This window comes from Doryrhamphus excisus, linkage group LG19, assembly GCF_037039965.1.
Source record: "Doryrhamphus excisus strain RoL-2023G ecotype Guam linkage group LG19, RoL_Dexc_Guam_v1.1, whole genome shotgun sequence".
Classification (NCBI taxonomy): domain Eukaryota; kingdom Metazoa; phylum Chordata; class Actinopteri; order Syngnathiformes; family Syngnathidae; genus Doryrhamphus; species Doryrhamphus excisus.
Genome location: NC_136375.1, coordinates 3,831,554 through 3,850,642, shown reverse-complemented (window position 1 = coordinate 3,850,642; position 19,089 = coordinate 3,831,554). Strand labels below are relative to the sequence as shown.

The following is a 19,089-nucleotide window of genomic DNA, read 5'->3' as shown; positions in this document are numbered from 1 at the left end:
ACGAGGGTCACAGGGGCGCTGGAGCCTATCCCAGCTGTCTTTGAGCGAGAGGTGGGGTACACCCTGGACTGGTCGCCAGCCAATCACAGGGCACATATAGACAAACAACCATTCACACTCACATTCATACCTATGGACAATTTGGAGTGGCCAATTAATCTAGCATGTGGTCCCAGTAATCACTGAAGGTCACAGCCCGATGAGGAAAAAGCGGTAGAAAATGAATGAATGAATGAATGTAATTATTCATAATTTGTATTTTAGTGACAAAAACATTCCCTAAAAACACAAATTAGTCCTTTCTCTTTAAAAAAAATAACAAAATTTAGGTGGCTAAAAGACTGCTGTCACACAAACTTCCATTTCTTCCATTCAAACTCCACCACAGACAAGACAAGACCTAGTAAGTCAGTGACTTACTAGCCATGTGTGGCTCATGGCTAGTAAGTCACTGACTCCATTGGAGCTGTTATTTTTATTTTAGGTTGCTCATTAAGAACATAACAAGAGCAAACGGACATCAATTCACTGTGTTTTCAAATACTTAGTATAATTTATTTATTTATACTTATAAAATAAAATACAAAATAAAAAAACTGACTGTTGTCTTTGTATGGGGCTAAAGTTAGAAAAACTGTAGGGATCAAATCACATTTTTTGGGGACATATTTGGATGCTGGGTAATGAACTGGCTGCTAAGTATGCTAAAGGAACGGCAAATTAGTTAGTTTGTTTATTAAAACATAAAATAAAGCCACCAAAAAGTGAATTGTTTTGCAATGAAGTGAACAAGAGAAGCGGATTACTACATGTATTTTTCCATCCAGTTGGGGGCGGTAATGCGTTCCTAAGCCAATATAGAAGAAGAGGGAGGAGAAGAAGCAGCAGTCAAACCCTACGGAATCAATAGTGAAATAAAACGATACACCTGAAATAATAACTTATATGAAATGTTAAAGAGTACAGAATGATAATGGCGAAGAAGTAGTTATTATAATTTTAGTAAGAGGTTGAATTGACGACGTAAACATGATCGCTTGTCTGGTCGTTGAGTGACATAGCAACTAACCAATTATATTTCACGGAATCACCTCGCGTTATTTCCCGATTAGATGTTTAACTTCCGGTGTTCGTCCACTCGGTGCTAGCCCATTAGTTTGTATCCGAATTTACAACTTTGTTTAAAAAAAAAAATCTACTGTGGAGGCGAGTGGGGGCTGCTGCGGGAAGAAGGATGTGAGTAAAAACGCGGAGGAAGCTTCGCGCTGCTGTGGCTTTTGTTCCAGTCCGCCTCGGTGACTAAACAACATGGAAACAAAAAGAGTCGACATCCCGTCTGGTTTACTGGACGATCTCTGCAGGTGACTGGATGCTTCTTCTATCTTTCTTGTCACCTTTTGCTTTTAAACAGCGTCCAAACCAAATATCTCCAACGACTTCACCTTGAAAAGACGGACGCATTTGTTGTTGTTTTGCCTGCCGATGTTACATTGAGTGTTGGTGTAAATGTACGGAAAATCAATTTGAAGGATTGATCAGTCCACGCAAACAAAAATCGGAAATGTTGCTTCAGTGGATGTATATTGGTATTAATTCAAGGGTGTCCAAAGTGCGGCCCGCAGCGCGTTTTTGGTAACATAACACATCATAACAAACATATCGGTAAGAAGATTAATTAATTCACAATGCTAAGATATGGATGTTTTATTCGGATGGCTTAGTATGTAATATACGCCATATTTTGACCTACACTAGAAGTGTTGTATCAGGACTGCAATCTTTCTGTGGCGCTGGGTTGCCAGTGGCGAGGGAAGCTGACGTCATCGTCTAATTTGCATAATTGAGTTGGCCCATGTGGAGATTTTCAAAAACTGTAACTTGGTGGTTTTGTATGTGGACAGGTAAAACTGGCTTGTGTTGTGTCATAAGAAATGTGCGATCAAACTTTATTTAACAACAAACAACATGAAGTTGTTGGCTGCGCAACCGCACGGGCAATTTAACAATGAACATGCATGTTTTTGGAATGTGGACCTCCCACACTTCTCCAGGTATAACCTACGCGCACGCGAGGAGAACATGCAAACTCCACACAGAGATGCCCAAGCGGAGATTTGAACCCGATTGCCTGACTGTGTGGTCTACATGCAAACCACTCGACCACTGTAAACATAAAGAGTGTATTGTGATGTTTATATGCAAATGAGCTGACGTCTGCATTGACAATGAGGGTATTCTGAATCTCGTTAGCATACTGGGTCAAGTGTAAAGCTGGACTTGATCTCTTTTAAAGCAGCTGTATCAGCATGGTAAGTTTGGCTAAACTCATAACTTATGTCCAGGTTTTGATCTTAAAATCAGCTAACAATGTGCCACTGTTTAACAAATTCAGAGACGGCGTCACCATCTATTTCACCACCTATGGATCCCTGTAACCATTGGAAAGAAAAAATGGAAAAAAGATTATGCCTCCATAATGTATTATATGATAATAAAAAATGTTTTGATATTGTGAAATTATATAGTGTTATTTTTGTTAGTTTTTATATTCTTTTTACATTTATTATTAAAAAAATGTTTTATAGTGTTAAATTATATTTTATTCTTATTTTTGTTAATGTTTTTATATTCTTGTTAAATTACTGTATTGTAATTTTAAAAATGTTTTGATATTGTGTAATTATATTGTATTATATTTATTTTTATATTGTTTTTAAATTACATTTTATTCTTATTTTGTTAAGTTTTTATATTGTAAAATTTTATTTTATTCGTATTTTTGTTAGTTTTTATATTCCTGTTAAATTATATTTGATTATAATAAAAATATATTGTGAAATTAGATTTTATTATTTCTGTTAGGTTCTATATTTTTCTTAAAATATATTTTATTATTATTTTTTACAATGTTTTTACATTGTTAAATTATATTTCATTCTTATTTTTAAGTTGATATTGTGAAATGTTATTTTATTCTTATTTTTGTTAATGTTTTTATATTCTTGTTAAATTATATTTGAGTATAATTAAAAATATATATTGTCAAATTAACCGCATTGGTTAACCGAATTCCAATGCGGTTTTCGTCCTGGTCGTGGAACACTGGACCAACTCTACACCCTCACGAGGGTACTCGAGGGTGCGTGGGAGTTTGCCCAACCAGTCTACATGTGCTTTGTGGACTTGGAAAAGGCATTCGACCGTGTCCCTCGTGGCGTCCTTTGGGGGGTGCTCCGGGAGTACGGGATTGGTGGCGCGCTACTACGTGCTATCCGGTCCTTGTACAAACAGGGCAGGAGTCTGGTTCGCATTGCCAGTAGTAAGTCGAGCTTGTTTCCGGTAAACGTTGGCCTCCGCCAAGGCTGCCCTTTGTCACCGATTCTGTTCACAAGTTTTGAGGTGTTGAGGGAGTCCAGTTTGGGGGCCTTAGAATCTCATCTCTGCTATTTACAGATGATGTGGTTCTTATGGCCTCTTCGGGCTGCGACCTTCAGCGTTGGGACGGTTTGCATCTGAGTGTGAATCGTCTGGGATGAGACTCAATAACTCCAAATCAGAGGCCATGGTTCTCAGTTGGAAAAGGGTGGAGTGCTCCCTCCAGGTTGGGAATGAGGTCCTGCTCCAGGTGGATGAGTTTAAGTATCTCAGGGTCTTGTTCACGAGTGAGGGAACAAGACCGGTGAGGTTGACAGACGGATCGGCGCAGCCTCGGCAGTAATGCGGTCGCTGTACCGGACCGTCGTGGTGAAAAGAGAGCTGAGCCTGAGGGCAAAGCTGTCAATTTACCAGTCGATCTATGTTCCCACCCTCACCTATGGTCATGAGCTTTGGGTCATGACCGAAAGAATGAGATCACGGATACAAGCGGCTGAAATGAGTTTCTTTCGTAGGGTAGCTGGACTCACCCTAAGAGATAGGGTGAGGAGCTCAGCCATCCGGGAGGGGCTCAGAGTAGAGCCGCTTCTCCTTCACATCGAGAGGAGTCAGTTGGGGTGGCTCGGGCATCTAGTCCGAATGCCCCCTGGACACCTCCCTGGTGAGGTGTTCCGGGCATGCCCAGCCGGGAAAAGGCCCCGGGGCAGACCTCGGACACGCTGGAGGGATTATGTCTCACAGCTGGCCTGGGAATGCCTTGGTGTCCTCCCGGTGGAGCTGGAGGAGGTGGCCAAGGACCGGGAAGTCTGGGCTTCACTACTGAGACTGCTGCCTCTGCGACCCGGACCTGGATAAGCGGAGGAAGATGGATGGATGGATATTGTCAAATTAGATATTCTTATTTCTGTTAGTTGCTATATTTTTCTTAAAATATAGCTTATTATTATTTACATCATGTTTTTACATTGTTAAATTGTATTTTATTCTTATTTTTGTTCATGTTTTTATATTTTTTAAAAATGATATTTTTAGCAGTGGATGAAAATGATTTTCCACAAATAATGGCTGTTTTTTGTCTCCGCAGTCGCTTCATCCTGCACATTCCCAGTGAAGAAAGGGACAACGCTATCCGGGTGTGCTTCCAGATTGAGCTGGCCCACTGGTTTTACCTGGACTTCTGCATACCCAACACACCGAGCGCCCCCCACTGTGGCATCAGAGACTTCGCCAAAGCTGATATCCTTTTCCGTTATTCATGATGTTGACCTTTGTGTGTGGAACCCATCGTTAGTGCTTACAACATTGTGTGGCTTCTCAACATGGAACAAAGTTAATTTTCATTTATGCTGGTTAGTTAGTTTGGAAAAGCCTTCTTTTTTTTTTTCCCTTGACAGCGACAAACTTTTCCAGCATTGTCCATTCCTGTTGCCCAACGGAGAGGATGTGCAGAAAGTCCTGGAGCAGTGGAAGGAGTACAAGATGGGTGTTCCTACTTATGGAGCTATCATTCTTGATGAGTCGTTAGAAAATGTGAGTTTTGCATGCAGCAATATTAGAAATGGATTTGAACATGTCATCACAATCAATGACTGTAGAATGGAATGCTCAAGCTTCTTGTATGTGCACTATTAGACATGTAGACAGAGAGCAATTTTATTCTTATTTCATTTTTTCTTATTTTCACCTTTTAAGATAATGCAGTGGCTTATTTAAACAGCCGTGAAGATGTAGAAACCATGCCATCCAAATGACCACACCACTTCTAAGTCTAACATGGCTGTTATCATATAGCATTCTCTTCCGCTATCCCGGGGAGTGTTTTCAAGTGCGGCCCAGGGGCCATTTGTGGCCCGTGAATTCCCATTCTAAAAATAGAATTGAACAAGAAAACGATAAAAAAGGTGAAAAAAATTAGCAGGAATTTCACAAGGATATAGTCAAAATATTAAGAGAAAAAGTTGTAATAACATCCTAACATTATGAGGAAAAAATAACAATTTCAGCAGCTTAAAATTGAAATTTTAAAGACAAATTATTTTGGTTGTAATAGGAGAAACAACGTAATTATTGGAACATTATGTTGGGGAAAAAGTTGTCACGAGAATATTGTGGGAATATTATATTATGGGAATTATTATAGGAATAAAGTCATAATCGAGACGGAAATTTGCAAGATGCAAGTTTGGAAGTGAGCCCTGAAGGAAGTTTGGGATGGCTCAAAATGCTCCTTTTCAGAGAGTTTTTTGTAAGACCGGCTCTCTGTGACGTCACAACGAGCCACATTTCCTTATATGGGCATTCCCGGATACAAGCTATAGGTCTGCCTGCCCAGGGCCGTGGGTGGAATAAATTGAAATAAAACAGACAATAAAAACAGACCGTTTTGGAAAATCCAAAATCCAAAGGAAGCTGTAATAGGTGCGGATTCTGGAAGATCTAGAAAGCTCAATACAAAGGGCCAAAGGGTCTGTAGGTATATTATGTAGGTGTCAGAAAAAGATGTTCTTGTCACTTCCCTGATGCCGCCATCGTATACAGGGATTAGCTTACACCCGCATTCTTCTGGCATGGTTTGTCGCACCCATGCTAGATAACCTCCTGAATAAGATGTCAACTATGTTTGAAGAGACCTCCTGATGCCCCCTTGTCCTGGGAGGGGGAGCTTTTATCACTATTCGTTACTTCCAGGCTACACATGGCCTCCTGTTGGGCCCATTATGCTTGAAGGGACTGCAGGATGGGCTCAGATACAAGAATTGAAGCTCTACAAAAGATATAAGTAATTTTCCCATCCCCACACAAGGACTTCCGGATATGTAGATCAGCATTAATGAGTGCAGGAAATCTGCAGCCCATATAAGGAAGTCCAGATTGCATCGACGTCAGGAGAACTGGGTGTTAGAAAAACCTCAAACCTGACGCTATCTGATGCTTTGGCATCGTTTAACACGACAATACAATACAAAAACAAAAGGCGGCCCTCTGGGTACCAGCCATTTTTGATGATTTTGACTGATCTTTCACACAGAAAATTGTGTTCTAGGGCGATATAGACATGGTATATGCGAAAAGAAAGGTTAGACTTTCAACTGAAAGTTTGTTTCTAACTTTTTCCTTTCAAAAGTAATGTGCAGTAGAACATACGTTAGTCTCAGTAAAATATCAGTTCTCAACAAAAAAGAGAGAAAAAAAGGCTTTTTGTGAAAACTTTAAGGCATAACATGTACTTTGATACAAATTTAGTCATATATATTTAGCCAAGATAATAGACAACTAAGCCACAACAGAAGCAACACAAAAAACTGTTGTTTGCATAGAAATAACCTTTTATTTACGTCATGACCGAAATAATGCGATCACGGATACAGGCGGCTGAAATGAGTTTTTTTCCGTAGGGTAGCTGGACTCACCCTAAGAGATGGTGGGTGGGTGAGCAGCTCAGTCATCCGGGAGGGGCTCAGAGTAGAGCCGCTTCTCCTTCACAGTTATGTTTCAAATTTATGATCTCAGGGAAGAACTAAATTTGAAACACTTATATGCTAGGACTATGTTAAAAAGCCATAGCATTTCAGTATGTGGAATCAAACTATGGAATGAATTGAGTAAGGACCTCAAACAATGGACAACAATGAGCCAATTCAAGAAACAATACAAGCAGTTGATGTTTGCTAAATACAAGGATGAAGAGTCTTGAAACAGTCATGATGTATATCAGTGATATAGTGATATATATCACTATATTGACGGTTACTATGGTACCCATTATGTCATTGGATGGTCATATCACCTTGTACTTTGGTATGTGACAAAAAATATATAAATTAAACAAAAAATGTAATAAAATAAAAAAACAAGTAGGAAGTGAACAAATGTAACATTTACTGATTGTATAAGTACCAGATGGAGGGTATTGGATTTAATAAGCTTTGCTTCTTCCTACTCCTTTTGGACATGTGGAACTGTGAACTGATTACGTAATGCACTCAATTGTAATCTGATGCATGTTCAAATGAAATAAAACCATTACCATTACATCGAGAGGAGTCAGTTGAGGTGGCTTGGCCATCTAGTCCGGATGCCTCCTGGATGCCTCCCTGGTGAGGTGTTCCAGGCATGCCCAGCCGGGAAAAGGCCCCGGGGCAGACTAGGACACGCTACAGGGATTATGTCTCACAGGGATTATGTCTCACAGCTGGCCTGGGAACGCCTTGGTGTCCTCCCGGTGGAGCTGGAGGAGGAGGTGGCTGGGGACCGGGAAGTTTGGGCTTCCCTACTGAGACTGCTGCCCCCACGACCCGGATAAGCGGAGGAAAATTGATGGATGGAACTGAACTGTGTGTGTGTGTCTGTGTGTGTGAATGAATTACATTTTTTTCCACAATGCGTAATCTAAAGACTCTGTGCTGTTTCACTTCCTGGTTGCTATGCAGTGTACTACTATGGGAAAGTTGTAGGCTGCATTGTTATAAAAGGCACTTCTGCCACCTTTTGGCTGTTTTTCCACCTTAAAACGGCACCAAACGTGCTCTCTTTTATTGTAGAGCTGTCCCTCTAGTGCAACAAAAACGTGAAATATGTCCCAAATATGTCTTTGCGAGCGGTACGTGTTTGGTTGCGAATGAGTTAACATACCACTTATTCATGTTACCTGAGTTAGCCTGTTCTACATATTACTGTTACTACTATGATTTGCAGGGCGACATGGTGACCGAGTGGTTAGCATGTAGGCCACACAGACACCACTCGGGCATCTCTGTGCATTAGAGGTGTGAATCTCAGCACTGAGGACGATTCGATACACATCTTGATGCACTTCCAGCTTTACCATACTTTAACAATACATGGAATTTTCTGGCGATACGATGCAATACGATTCACCCTCTTCACCATGCAATGCATCAATGCAATCTGATATGATATGCTGCAATTTCTTGCGATATGATGCAATTCAACATGATGCAAATAAGCAAAGGGAAAAAATGGAATTCAGTATGGTCCTACAAAAAGCACCCACTCGTTCGAGGGTGGGGGACACTTGTTGCAGGGACGGACAAATAGCTCCTGAACAATTTGGAAAGCAGTGGAAGATCAACTGACCTGATTTGCTTGGTTCTTCCCCGGTGTCCGACGAGGAACTAGACGGGGAGGCGGGGGTAGACTTGTCCGTGTTGTGGTGTCCCCTTCTTAAGGGGGTCTGCATGTTTGTCGTGCTGCCATTGTGCGACTTCTTAACGCGGCATTCTTTGCAAATGACGGAGGTTTTGTTCAGCTTTCCACTGTTCTTTGAGAATCCGTAGCATTTCCAAACATACCATTTAAATGTTGCAGGGGGGTTAAATATAGAAACTTCCTTGCTGCTGCTTGCGTGCGAACGTCCATGCTGTTTTACTAGTAGTTGTATGTGCCTCATGGCTTCCCTCCGTATTCTATACAAAAGGGGAAAATAATGATGCTGCATTCCTTGTGCTTGGGGAACATTAATAAAACGGCGCTTGCATCGGATTTTACTGATACCCACAAACGTGTTGCGATTAATCTAGATTTCACCCGTCAATTGCATCCATACCTAGTGAATGAGCCGATGCATTTGCATCGATATATTGATTATTTTCCACACCCTTAGTGTACATGTTCTTCCAGTGCGTGCATGCTTTTGTCTCGATCAAAGACACCTGGGATAGGCTCCAGCATATCCGTGACGCTCGTGAGTATAACCGGCATAGAAGATGGATGGATACTATGACTTTCCTTTCAAAATCAATTGTTTGTTCTTGGTCTTTCATTTTATAGAATAGATTTTCCCCAAAAAATTCCACTCATAGTCCAATACGACTTATCAAATCAATCAGAGAGCAGATCCTGCTTATCTTGAAGCCGCTAAGACTGGCTGCCTGATGTAAGCGGTGATCAGCAGAAATAAACCAGCTAAACCAGTTAGCCAGAGACACAAAGAGAATGGGTGACGATGAAGGAATTTTCTGTTGATAGGGTTCTCTATGCACATAAAAAAAATCGATTCTTGTGTTTTCATGTGACATTTTTTATCTTTCAGGCACTCCTTGTTCAGGGATACCTCGCAAAGTCCGGCTGGGGCTTTCCCAAAGGAAAAGTAAATGAGGACGAAGCACCACATGATTGTGCTGTTCGTGAAGTGAGTGGCATCACCTCTGAGCAACTGAAAGCCCTTGGCAATAGCTTATACATTGTACCGTGTCTTGTCTAGGTGCTGGAGGAGACGGGCTTTGACATCAAGAATCGTATTTGTAAAGATATGTACATTGAGCAGAAAATTACTGACCAGCTGGTGCGGCTCTACATCATACCAGGAGTATCCAAGGATACAAAGTTTAACCCCAAAACTAGAAAGGAAATACGGGTATGAGATCTTTTCCCTCAGTAAAATGGCTTGTTTGCTTATTTTCTTCTGCCTCTCTTGTAGAACATTGAGTGGTTCCCCCTTGAGAAGCTGCCGTGTCACCGGAACGACATGACCCCAAAGTCCAAGCTTGGACTGGCCCCTAATAGATTTTTTATGGCAATTCCATTTATAAGGTGAGTGATTCAGATTCATTTTCAATAGAACATACGCAGTACCCGAATGAATATTCCTTTTGATGGGGTTATCCCAGTAGGCGTATACATGACACAATATTCAGGTTAGAAAAGGGGTAGAAAATGTTAAAACCGGAACATGAGCATATTATGATTTCTCAAAAGGGTTATTGGTGTTTACATGGCCGTGCGCAGTTATTGCAAACGTCATTGTGAACGTAGGCAGTAACATTGATGACAAAATGGGTAAAGGTGACTATAGGGGTGTTATTTCATGTCTGGAGGGGCTCTAATAATGTTCATTCATTCATTTTCAACCGCTTACCCTTATGAGGGTCGCGGGGGTGCTGGAGCCTATCACAGTAACTGTCTTCGGGCGAGAGGCGGGTTACACCGTGGACTGGTGGCCAGCCAATCACAGGACGCATATACTGTAGACAAACAACCATTCACACTCACATTCATACCTGTGGGCAATTTGGAGTCGCCAATTAACCTAGCATGTTTTTGGAATGTGGGAGGAAACCAAAGTACCTGGAGAAAACCCACGCATGCACGGGGAGAACATGCAAACACATCCTGTGTTGTTTTGCTGTGGTAATTGGGGAAATTTGTTGTGGATTTAATTTCATATCGGTGAATTTATTATCTCGATTCCATTTTATTTGATCTTATTGAAGTATTTAAAATACTATTCAGTTCAATTTGCATGTCACAAAGTTCCAAGCACATATTTTCCTTTTAAAAAGTATTGGTTGGAGCTTCGTTTAAGTTTCAGCAATGTTTCAAAAGCATGGATTTGGGACTGCATTGTAATACAAGCAAGTCTTAGAGGTTTCGGTACCCTCCCTCCCCAAAGTCTCCAACCGGTTTTCAACCACATCTCATCACATGGCCTCTTTTATTTGAGCTTAAAATTCAACTAAACTCATTCACACCAAAAACTTAGTTATACGTTTTTATAACGCCGGATCATAACAATGTATTTATACATCTTTTATATTTGTTTGCATGAGAGGGGCTAAATGAGGTGATGATGCAACTCCTCGTCAATGGATTATGCTTAAGAGCAGTTTTAATTCCATTAAAACGACCACTAGGTGGCAGTCGTTGCATCATGAGAGGAAGGAGAAACATACATGACAGGATGAGGGAGCTTAAACCACATGACAGAAAAATGACACTTTGTAGGGAAAGTTCAGTTCCAACTCATAGTTCAGTTCCAAATGTGTTATATTTGTAAATCAATTCTTATTTTAAAAAACTTCTTCGTGTTGCTTATGTTGTGGTATAGTTAAAATATTTGTGCCCAAGTGAAAATTCAGATTTGCTCCCTTTTCTAGTGGGGAACTGATATTTTCTTTAAAGTTACCTACGTATGTTCTACTGCTGATTACAAAAGAATGGAATACGATAGAAACAAACTTATTTTTCTGACGAAAGACAGGAGTCTAATCTTTCTTTTAGTAGGTTCCATGTTTATATAGCCGTAGAACACAATAATCTGTGTCAAAAATCCTTTCTCTTCTCTTCTCTCTTCTCTTTTCCCTTCAGGGTTTGCCACAGCAAATCAATCTCCTCCATTCAACCCTGTCTTTTGCATCTGTCTCTCTCACACCAACTACCCTTATGTCCTCCTTCACTACATTCATAAACCTCCTCTTTGGTCTTCCTCTACGCCTCCCACCTGGCAGCTCTAAACGCAGCATCCTTCTACCAATATATTCACTATCTCTCCTCTGGACATGTCCCAACCATCTCAGTCTGGCCTTTATCTCCAAGGCCTCTATCATGTAATGTCCCTCTGATGATCTAATCATCATCTGACCCTCTGATCGTATCCATCCTGGTCACTCCCAATGAGAACCTCAGCATCCTCATCTCTGCTACCTCCAGTTCTGCTTCCTGTCTTTTCCTCGGTGGCACCGTCTCTAGGCCAAATAACATGGCTGGTCTCGCCACAGTTTTGTATAACTTTCCTTTCATATTAGCTGAAACTCTTCTATCACGCCTGACACTTTCCTCCACCTGTTCCATCCTGCCTGCACACGCTTCTTCACCTCCTTTTCACAATCTACATTGTTCTGGACTGTTGACCCCAAGTACTTAAAATTCTCCACCTTCTGAATCTCTTCTCCCTGTAACCTCGCTCTTCCACTTGGGTCCCACTGCGGCTAATCTTCATTCCTCTCCTTTCCAGTGCAAACCTCCTCACTTCTAGCATCTTCATTCCTCTCCTTTCCAGGGCAAACCTCCTCACTTCTAGCATCTCCTCCACCTGTTCCCTACTCTCACTACAAATCACAATTTCACTGATCTCCTAGTGTAGACAGCGTCCACACAAGATGTAGTCTGCCTGTGTACTTCTACCTCCACCCTTATAGGTCACCCTATGTTCCTCTCTCTTCTGGAAGAAAGTATTCACTACAGCCATTTCCATCCTTTTGGTAATGTCAACCACCATCTGTCCTTCTGCGTTCCTCTCCTGAATACCAAACCTGCCCGTCACCTCTTCATCATCTCTATTTCCTGCACCAACATGTCCATTCACGTCTGCCCCAATGACAACTCTTTCTCTTCTACAGATGCTCTGCATCACTTCATCAAGGTCCAGCCAGAATTTCACTTTTTCCTCCAACCCACATCCATTGTGGGGCATACCCACTAACAACATTGAACAACACACCTTCAATTTCTAGCTCCAGACTCGTCACCCTATCTGACACTCTTTTTACCTCCTGGACATTCTTAACCAACTCCTCCTACTCCATTTCTTTTCCCATCTACGCCATGATGGAACACGTTGAACCCTGCTCCTAAACTTCTATCCTTGCTACCTTTCCACCTGTTCTCCTGGACACACAGTATGTCTACCTTTGTCCTCTGCAACATGTCAACCAGCTATAGCTTTTCCTGTCATAGTTCCAACATTCAAAGTCCCTACTCTAGGTCTAGGTTCTTGGGGCTCTTTTTATCTTCTTATGGACACATCTTCCTCCTCTCCTTCTTTGACCAACAGTAACCCAATTTCCCCCGGCACCCTGTAGGTGAACAGCACCGATGGGGGTCGTTGTCAACCCGGGCCTCGACCGATCCGGGATGGAAGTCTTGTTGTTGATTTGCAAAATTTTACGTCGGATGTCCTTCCTGACACAACCCAGACTATCCAGGCTTGGGACTAGCACAACAAGGCACAGGCTACCCCATTGAGGCTACATTGAATGAGTTAATATTGCCTGACATTTAATGTTTGGCAGTTAACGGCCCATGTGCTGCTTCTTCTGTACAGACCCCTGAAGGAATGGATTGCCAGGTTGAAAGGTGAGACTCCAGACAGCGATGATGACTTGGCAACCAATGGCACTCCAGGCAAGCCATCTGACAATGTTGGGTAAATCACCTCATTGCTTTTCATTTTTTCAGGGCTTTCAATTGATTGCACCTGGGGTCTCATCTATGAAAATGTGAGTGGAATGCTGACTAACAATTTTTTTCTTGATGCAACACCCCCTCAAGTTCCCCCTTTTCCACTGTTTTTGGGCAAGAGGTGGGGTACACCCTGGACTGGTTGCCAGCCAATCACAGGGCACATATAGACAAACAACCATTCACACTCACATTCATACCAATGGACAATTTGGAGTCGCCAATTAACCTAGCATGTTTTTGGAATGGGGGAGGAAACCGGAGTCCCTGGAGAAAACCATAGGACAGAGGTAGGGAACCTATGGCTCGGGAGCCAGGTAGGGCTCTTTTAATGACTGTATCTGGCTCTCAAGCATTTCTTACCACAATAAAAAATTATTTTTGCTAACATTTTAAAGTAAACCATCACAGAAATGACTGTTAAAAATAATATTCAAAATCAACAACTTTCTTATGCATTTTAATTCGTCCATCTATATTCTGCTGCAATACGGCCAACCATATCTATCTTTCCTGATGATATTTTCCAGGTCAAACACCAAAACTTGATTATTACTGGGTAATGCTGTAGTCTACCTCGGTCATTGAGATGTCAAAAAAACATGTAAATGTAAACTTTTCTCCTTTAGTCAAATAGCTAAAGCTGCAGAACCAAGCCTTCTGACGAAGATGGCCAAAAGAATGAAATACGTCTACGGAGTACGGTGCAAAACTATGCAGCAGCAGAAGTTGTATTAATGGCAACAAGTATTTGATTTATTATTAGACACTGCGCTGCTTACGAAAGTGTGCTGGCCACACCCCATTGGCGTGGGGTAGTGCGCCTGGTCTACGTAATTAGAGCCCATTATCTAAAACTGTTGGTCTTACATAAAAATGCACACATTTTATTGCATTCAATGTTTAAAAAAATGTATATGGCTCTCACAGATACACATTTTAAAATATCTGGCCTTCATGGCTCTCTTTGCCAAAAAGGTTCCCGACCCCTGCCATAGAATATTATATTTGACTGGCGAATGATAGCTGTCAGTGTCGTGTAAAATTGCAATGCTTTCTACAAATGGTTTTAAGTCAGTAACGGCGTCATGTAATGGCTTCCATTGTACGTTTATTTCTGACATATGACTTCACTTGTATGCGCGTCGCCGTTTTGCCATGTCTCTGAAAAGTGTGTACACCAGCTATAAAGGTGCGCACATTCTCACATCAGATGGTGTTTTTATAGGTCACATGCTGAAAAACCCAGTATGACTTTTCGGCCCAGTTTTGATCCATGAACTGTTCAGGTTGTCTTAGAAGATGAGCAAGGCTTAGGACAGCCCTAGTCTCTCTGATTGTTTTTTATTTAAAACAATTCTCTGATGTTCATATCTTAATAAAAACTGTTAAAACATAAGCACTTCGTAGGATTAAAAGTATGATTAACACATTTTACAAACAAATTAACCTTTTTTTTACCTTCCTTGTTTCTCTTAGGTCGAAGTTCCGGCGCCTCACCGTGAATGAAGTGTTTCTTGGAGACAGCTGTACCAAACAGAAACAGCAGAAGGCCCAGAGTCATCTGAACCACTTTGAGCTAAACCAGGTAGGAAAAGACACAATGGCAACTCTCTGTACCAACCCAACCCTTTCTTATGCCTGTTTGGAGAATTTCATTCCCGCTACATTGGCAGAAATTTGGTATCATTTACCGTAGTTTCTGGACTGTAAGTCACACTCTTTTTCATCATTTGGCTGGTCCTGCCATTTATTCATCAAAATATCTATGTTAATTTAACATGTTTTAACATTCATACTGACTGACATGAAGCACAGAGTGAATATTACTGTCAACAACCACAAGAGGGCACTTGTCTTGGATTGATTGATTCATTCATTCATTTTCTACTGCTTATCCTCATGAGGGTCACGGGCATGCTGGAGCCTATCCCAGCTGTCTTCGGGCGAGAGGCAGGGTACACCCTGGACTAGTGGCCAGCCAATCACAGGGCACATATAGACAAACAACCATTCACACTCACATTCATACCTATGGACAATTTGGAGTCGCCAATTAACCTAGCATGTTTTTGGAATGTGGGAGGAAGCCGAAGTACCTGGAGAAAACCCACGCATGCACGGTGTGAACATGCAAACTCCACACAGAGATGGCCGAGGGTGGAATTGAACTGGGGTCTCCTAGCTGTGAGGCCTTGGTCGCCGTGCAGCCGCGGCTTGGATTCATTGGTGTGGAATGAGAATGGATCGGCTCCAGCATACTCCTGTGACCCGAGTGAGGACAAGCGGCATAGAAAATGGATGGATTCATGGAATGAGATTGGGAGCTTGGTGAACTTGCTTGCCAGCGATTTGCTTGTTGGGTTCGCTGGATTATGTTGTTTATGCTACTGTGTTGTTTAAGGACAGTTGTACCAAGACTCCCCTAGTAGTCGGTATTATACTGATATTTGGAAAAAAAAAAATACAAGTCAGGGATTGATATATTTTGTGCATGTTGGCATCGACTTGTGACAACCAAACATACAAATAGTATAAATAAGCTAAAACTATTTTGTGTGTTCAATAAAATAATAATATATAGACCTGTTTTGCATGAAATGTGTGTTTAAATGACTTCTGTTGTCATCTGGTGTTATGTAGAAAATATATTATAGAATAAAATTAATTCGACCTAATTGGTGGGGTGATGCGCCCTCTTAATAGCGCCCCCTTAATATAATGATAGGGGAAAGACTGCTTTGGTCCAATGATGAACAAATAGCAATAGAATGCTAAGCAAACCGTACCTGTGTGGGGGGGGAGTGCTGCAGAACGCTTTTTAAAAGTCTGCTTTCAGGGTACGCGCCCATTGTAATCCCATGCTGTTGGTTTTTGGACTATTATGTTATTTGAATTAACGTTGTATATATTCATAATTTTTTTTAGGGAATTTTGCGACATTCAAGGTCACCAATTTGGGGTTTCTAATTGAACAAAATAGAAGTGAATGTGTTTTTATGTATTTAAACTACACTGGTGTGAATGGACATTTTTTGAACACCAGAATGGAGCCAAATGGAGCCAAAATGTGCCTTTTTTGGTGGAACTCTTGTAGTGAAATTGTTATTCAGGTGTGTTAGATTCAGAGAGGAAAAAGTCACTTGATGGTTGCTCCGTCTGTTTGTTCCTTAGAGCCAACACTTAAAAGGCACTGGGAAGAATTCATCTTCTCAAAAGAAAGGAGGTGTTGAAAATGGATTCAGCAGCCAGCATATTAAAGTGTTGTCAGTAAGTACTATGATTTAACAAACACTCAATATTTAACTCTGGCTCAATCTTGCTTGTCGTTTACTTTGATGCAGAAGGAAGATAAACGGCTTCATCCCAGGAGGCTGCAAGACAGTTTTGAGAAAGGTATGCTTTTTATTTTATTGGATGGACATCTTCTTCTCTTCAGCAGCAGACTGCAAAGTAATCCCTTTGTATTGAGTTTCTGGAGAGCTAATTGAAAAGTGTTTCGACTGTCTGGAGACCCCAGACTTGGCATGCATGAACTCAATACAAGAGTATTGAACCTCGTGAGTATAAGGGGTATAGAAAATGGATTGATGAAACCCAAAGAGTAGGCACCGCTGGTGCTCCTCCAACCTCGGCTGCCTGACTAGGAGTCATTGTCGGACACACTTTGTCAGAGGCACCGTTGGTACCGTGGAGCTCAGAAGCCGGATGTGAGGACGCCGCGTTTACCAACTGCAGACAATTGGTAGCGGAGATGTGGCCATTACATGTTTTTTGCGGGACTACCGTGTTCCAGAGAGTGAGCACTGTGATTTCCTCAAACTTCGTGTCTGACATTAATGCACCTTTGAGAGCGTGCTGCTTCTGGCTTCAGCAACAGTTCATGTTCACAAAAATAGTCCTGTGTAAAATGCCATTGACAGATGAAAATATTTTTCTCTTGCTGGGAATCACCAACTACAATAACTTCTGCCTGAGCTTGTTTCGTAAACTGAGAAGCAGAGCTTGGGGGAGCGCCATAAGGAAGCCCACTCCTCTGTGACATCACAAAGGAACAGTTTTACAACACCCTCTGAAACTGAGCGTTTTGAGCCATCCCAGCTGTCTTCGGGCGAGAGGCAGGGTACACCCTGGACTGGTGGCCAGCCAATCACAGAGCACATATAGACAAACAACCATTCACACTCACATTCATACCTATGGACAATTTGGAGTTGCCAATTAACCTAGCATGTTTTTGGAATGTGGGTGGAAACCGGAGTACCCGGAGAAAACCCACGCATGCATGAGGAGAACATGCAAACTCCACACAGAGATGGCCGAGGGTGGAATTGAACTCAGGTCTCCTAGCTGTGAGGTCTGCGTGCTAACCGACATTGAGACAGACATCATTCATTGTTCGCTGATTCTGATTCCTAAGAGGTAGTACTACGTAGCGCATCAAAGAATGAGTATAATAATAAGTATAACTGAGTTTGTCTTTTCACAGACAGGACTCCATGCAGTTCTCTTAATGGACCACAGACAACCCACCACAAGGACTCGGAGCACCTGCTGTCCTCCAGCACTTTCCTTCATTTTAAGTTTGACAAAGATGCCATCATGAGATGTTTTGACTTCTGACGTGGCGGGATGATGAAATGGGATGACCCAATTAATTCAACTTTGACCTCTCAGAAACTCTTTTACACTCCAGTTTGTGTTGCTTATCAGTTGTACATGACATCAAATTGAATGTCCACTCGGCTTCACTGGACACTGTACCTGTCATGTCAAACATTTCACAGATTGAGCTTTGCAAAAGTGAAATATCACTTTCAGGACCACGGGGAGCGTTGGTTTCAAAGTTCTAATTGTTCAATTGTTCATTGATTTTAAATTGTTAGTAATTCTCTTGGCTGCTTAGTTAGGAAAAAGGAGGTAGGTACCACTTTACGAGCAAATGTCTACAGATTTTATCCAGTGATGTAGAATGAAAAGCATTTTATTAAAGTTAAGTTGTCTCAATTTCAGATGATGTGTGGAAGTGTATAGTAAGCATTGGGGGTGCGAGATTGAAACCTGAAAAGGTTTCATTCCGAAAAAAAATGTCTTAAGAGTGACCTATTATGCTCAACAATGCTCAACAGAGCTAATTGAGGGTTTAGGAGTTACTGGCAGCTGGATGAAGGATAGCGGTCATTGCGGTGGAGCTCAGAAGCTGGATGTGAGGACACTGCACTGTGTCTGACGTTAAAGCACCTTTCCCGGCGAGCGCATGCTGCTTCTGGCTCCAGCAACAGTTTGGCAGATATTTCACATTCATGTTCACACAAGCAGTCCTGTGTGAAATGCCGTTGACAGATGATTCTCTTGCTGGGAATCACCAAATACAATAACTTCTACCTGAGCTTGTTTCATAAACAGAGTAGCAGAGCTTGGGGGAGGACAGAGAGCTTATCTGGCTTACAGTCACGTCCATATAAGGATGTCCGCTCCTCTGTGACATCACAAAGGGGCAGTTTTCACACGCTTTTTGGAGACAGAGTGTTTTGAACCATCCCAAACTTCTTTCAGGGCTCACTTCCAAAGTTGCAAACCTCAATATCTGAAACGTTGGCATCGTTTAACATGAGAATACAACATTCTAACTACATTTGTAGGTCGGAAACGGTCGTGGAAAAAGCATGGTCCCCTTTAATATGATACATTACCACATTTTGAATGAAAATGAACTTGATAACTTTCCCGGCTCCC

At 41.7% G+C, this 19,089-nt stretch overlaps 1 protein-coding gene across 1 annotated transcript; it reads left to right on the top strand.

Moving 5' to 3' along the window:
* The first annotated feature begins 1,036 nt into the window (after positions 1–1,036).
* dcp2 (decapping mRNA 2) lies at positions 1,037–18,390 on the top strand. The gene is made up of 11 exons (XM_058057271.2): positions 1,037–1,361; positions 4,460–4,611; positions 4,778–4,905; positions 9,428–9,526; positions 9,599–9,751; positions 9,815–9,927; positions 13,217–13,318; positions 14,833–14,941; positions 16,528–16,623; positions 16,698–16,749; positions 17,843–18,390. The coding sequence occupies exons 1-11, from the start codon at positions 1,309–1,311 to the stop codon at positions 17,974–17,976; spliced, it is 1,191 nt and encodes a 396-aa protein (XP_057913254.2). The 5' UTR covers positions 1,037–1,308; the 3' UTR covers positions 17,977–18,390.
* The last annotated feature ends 699 nt before the right edge of the window (positions 18,391–19,089 follow it).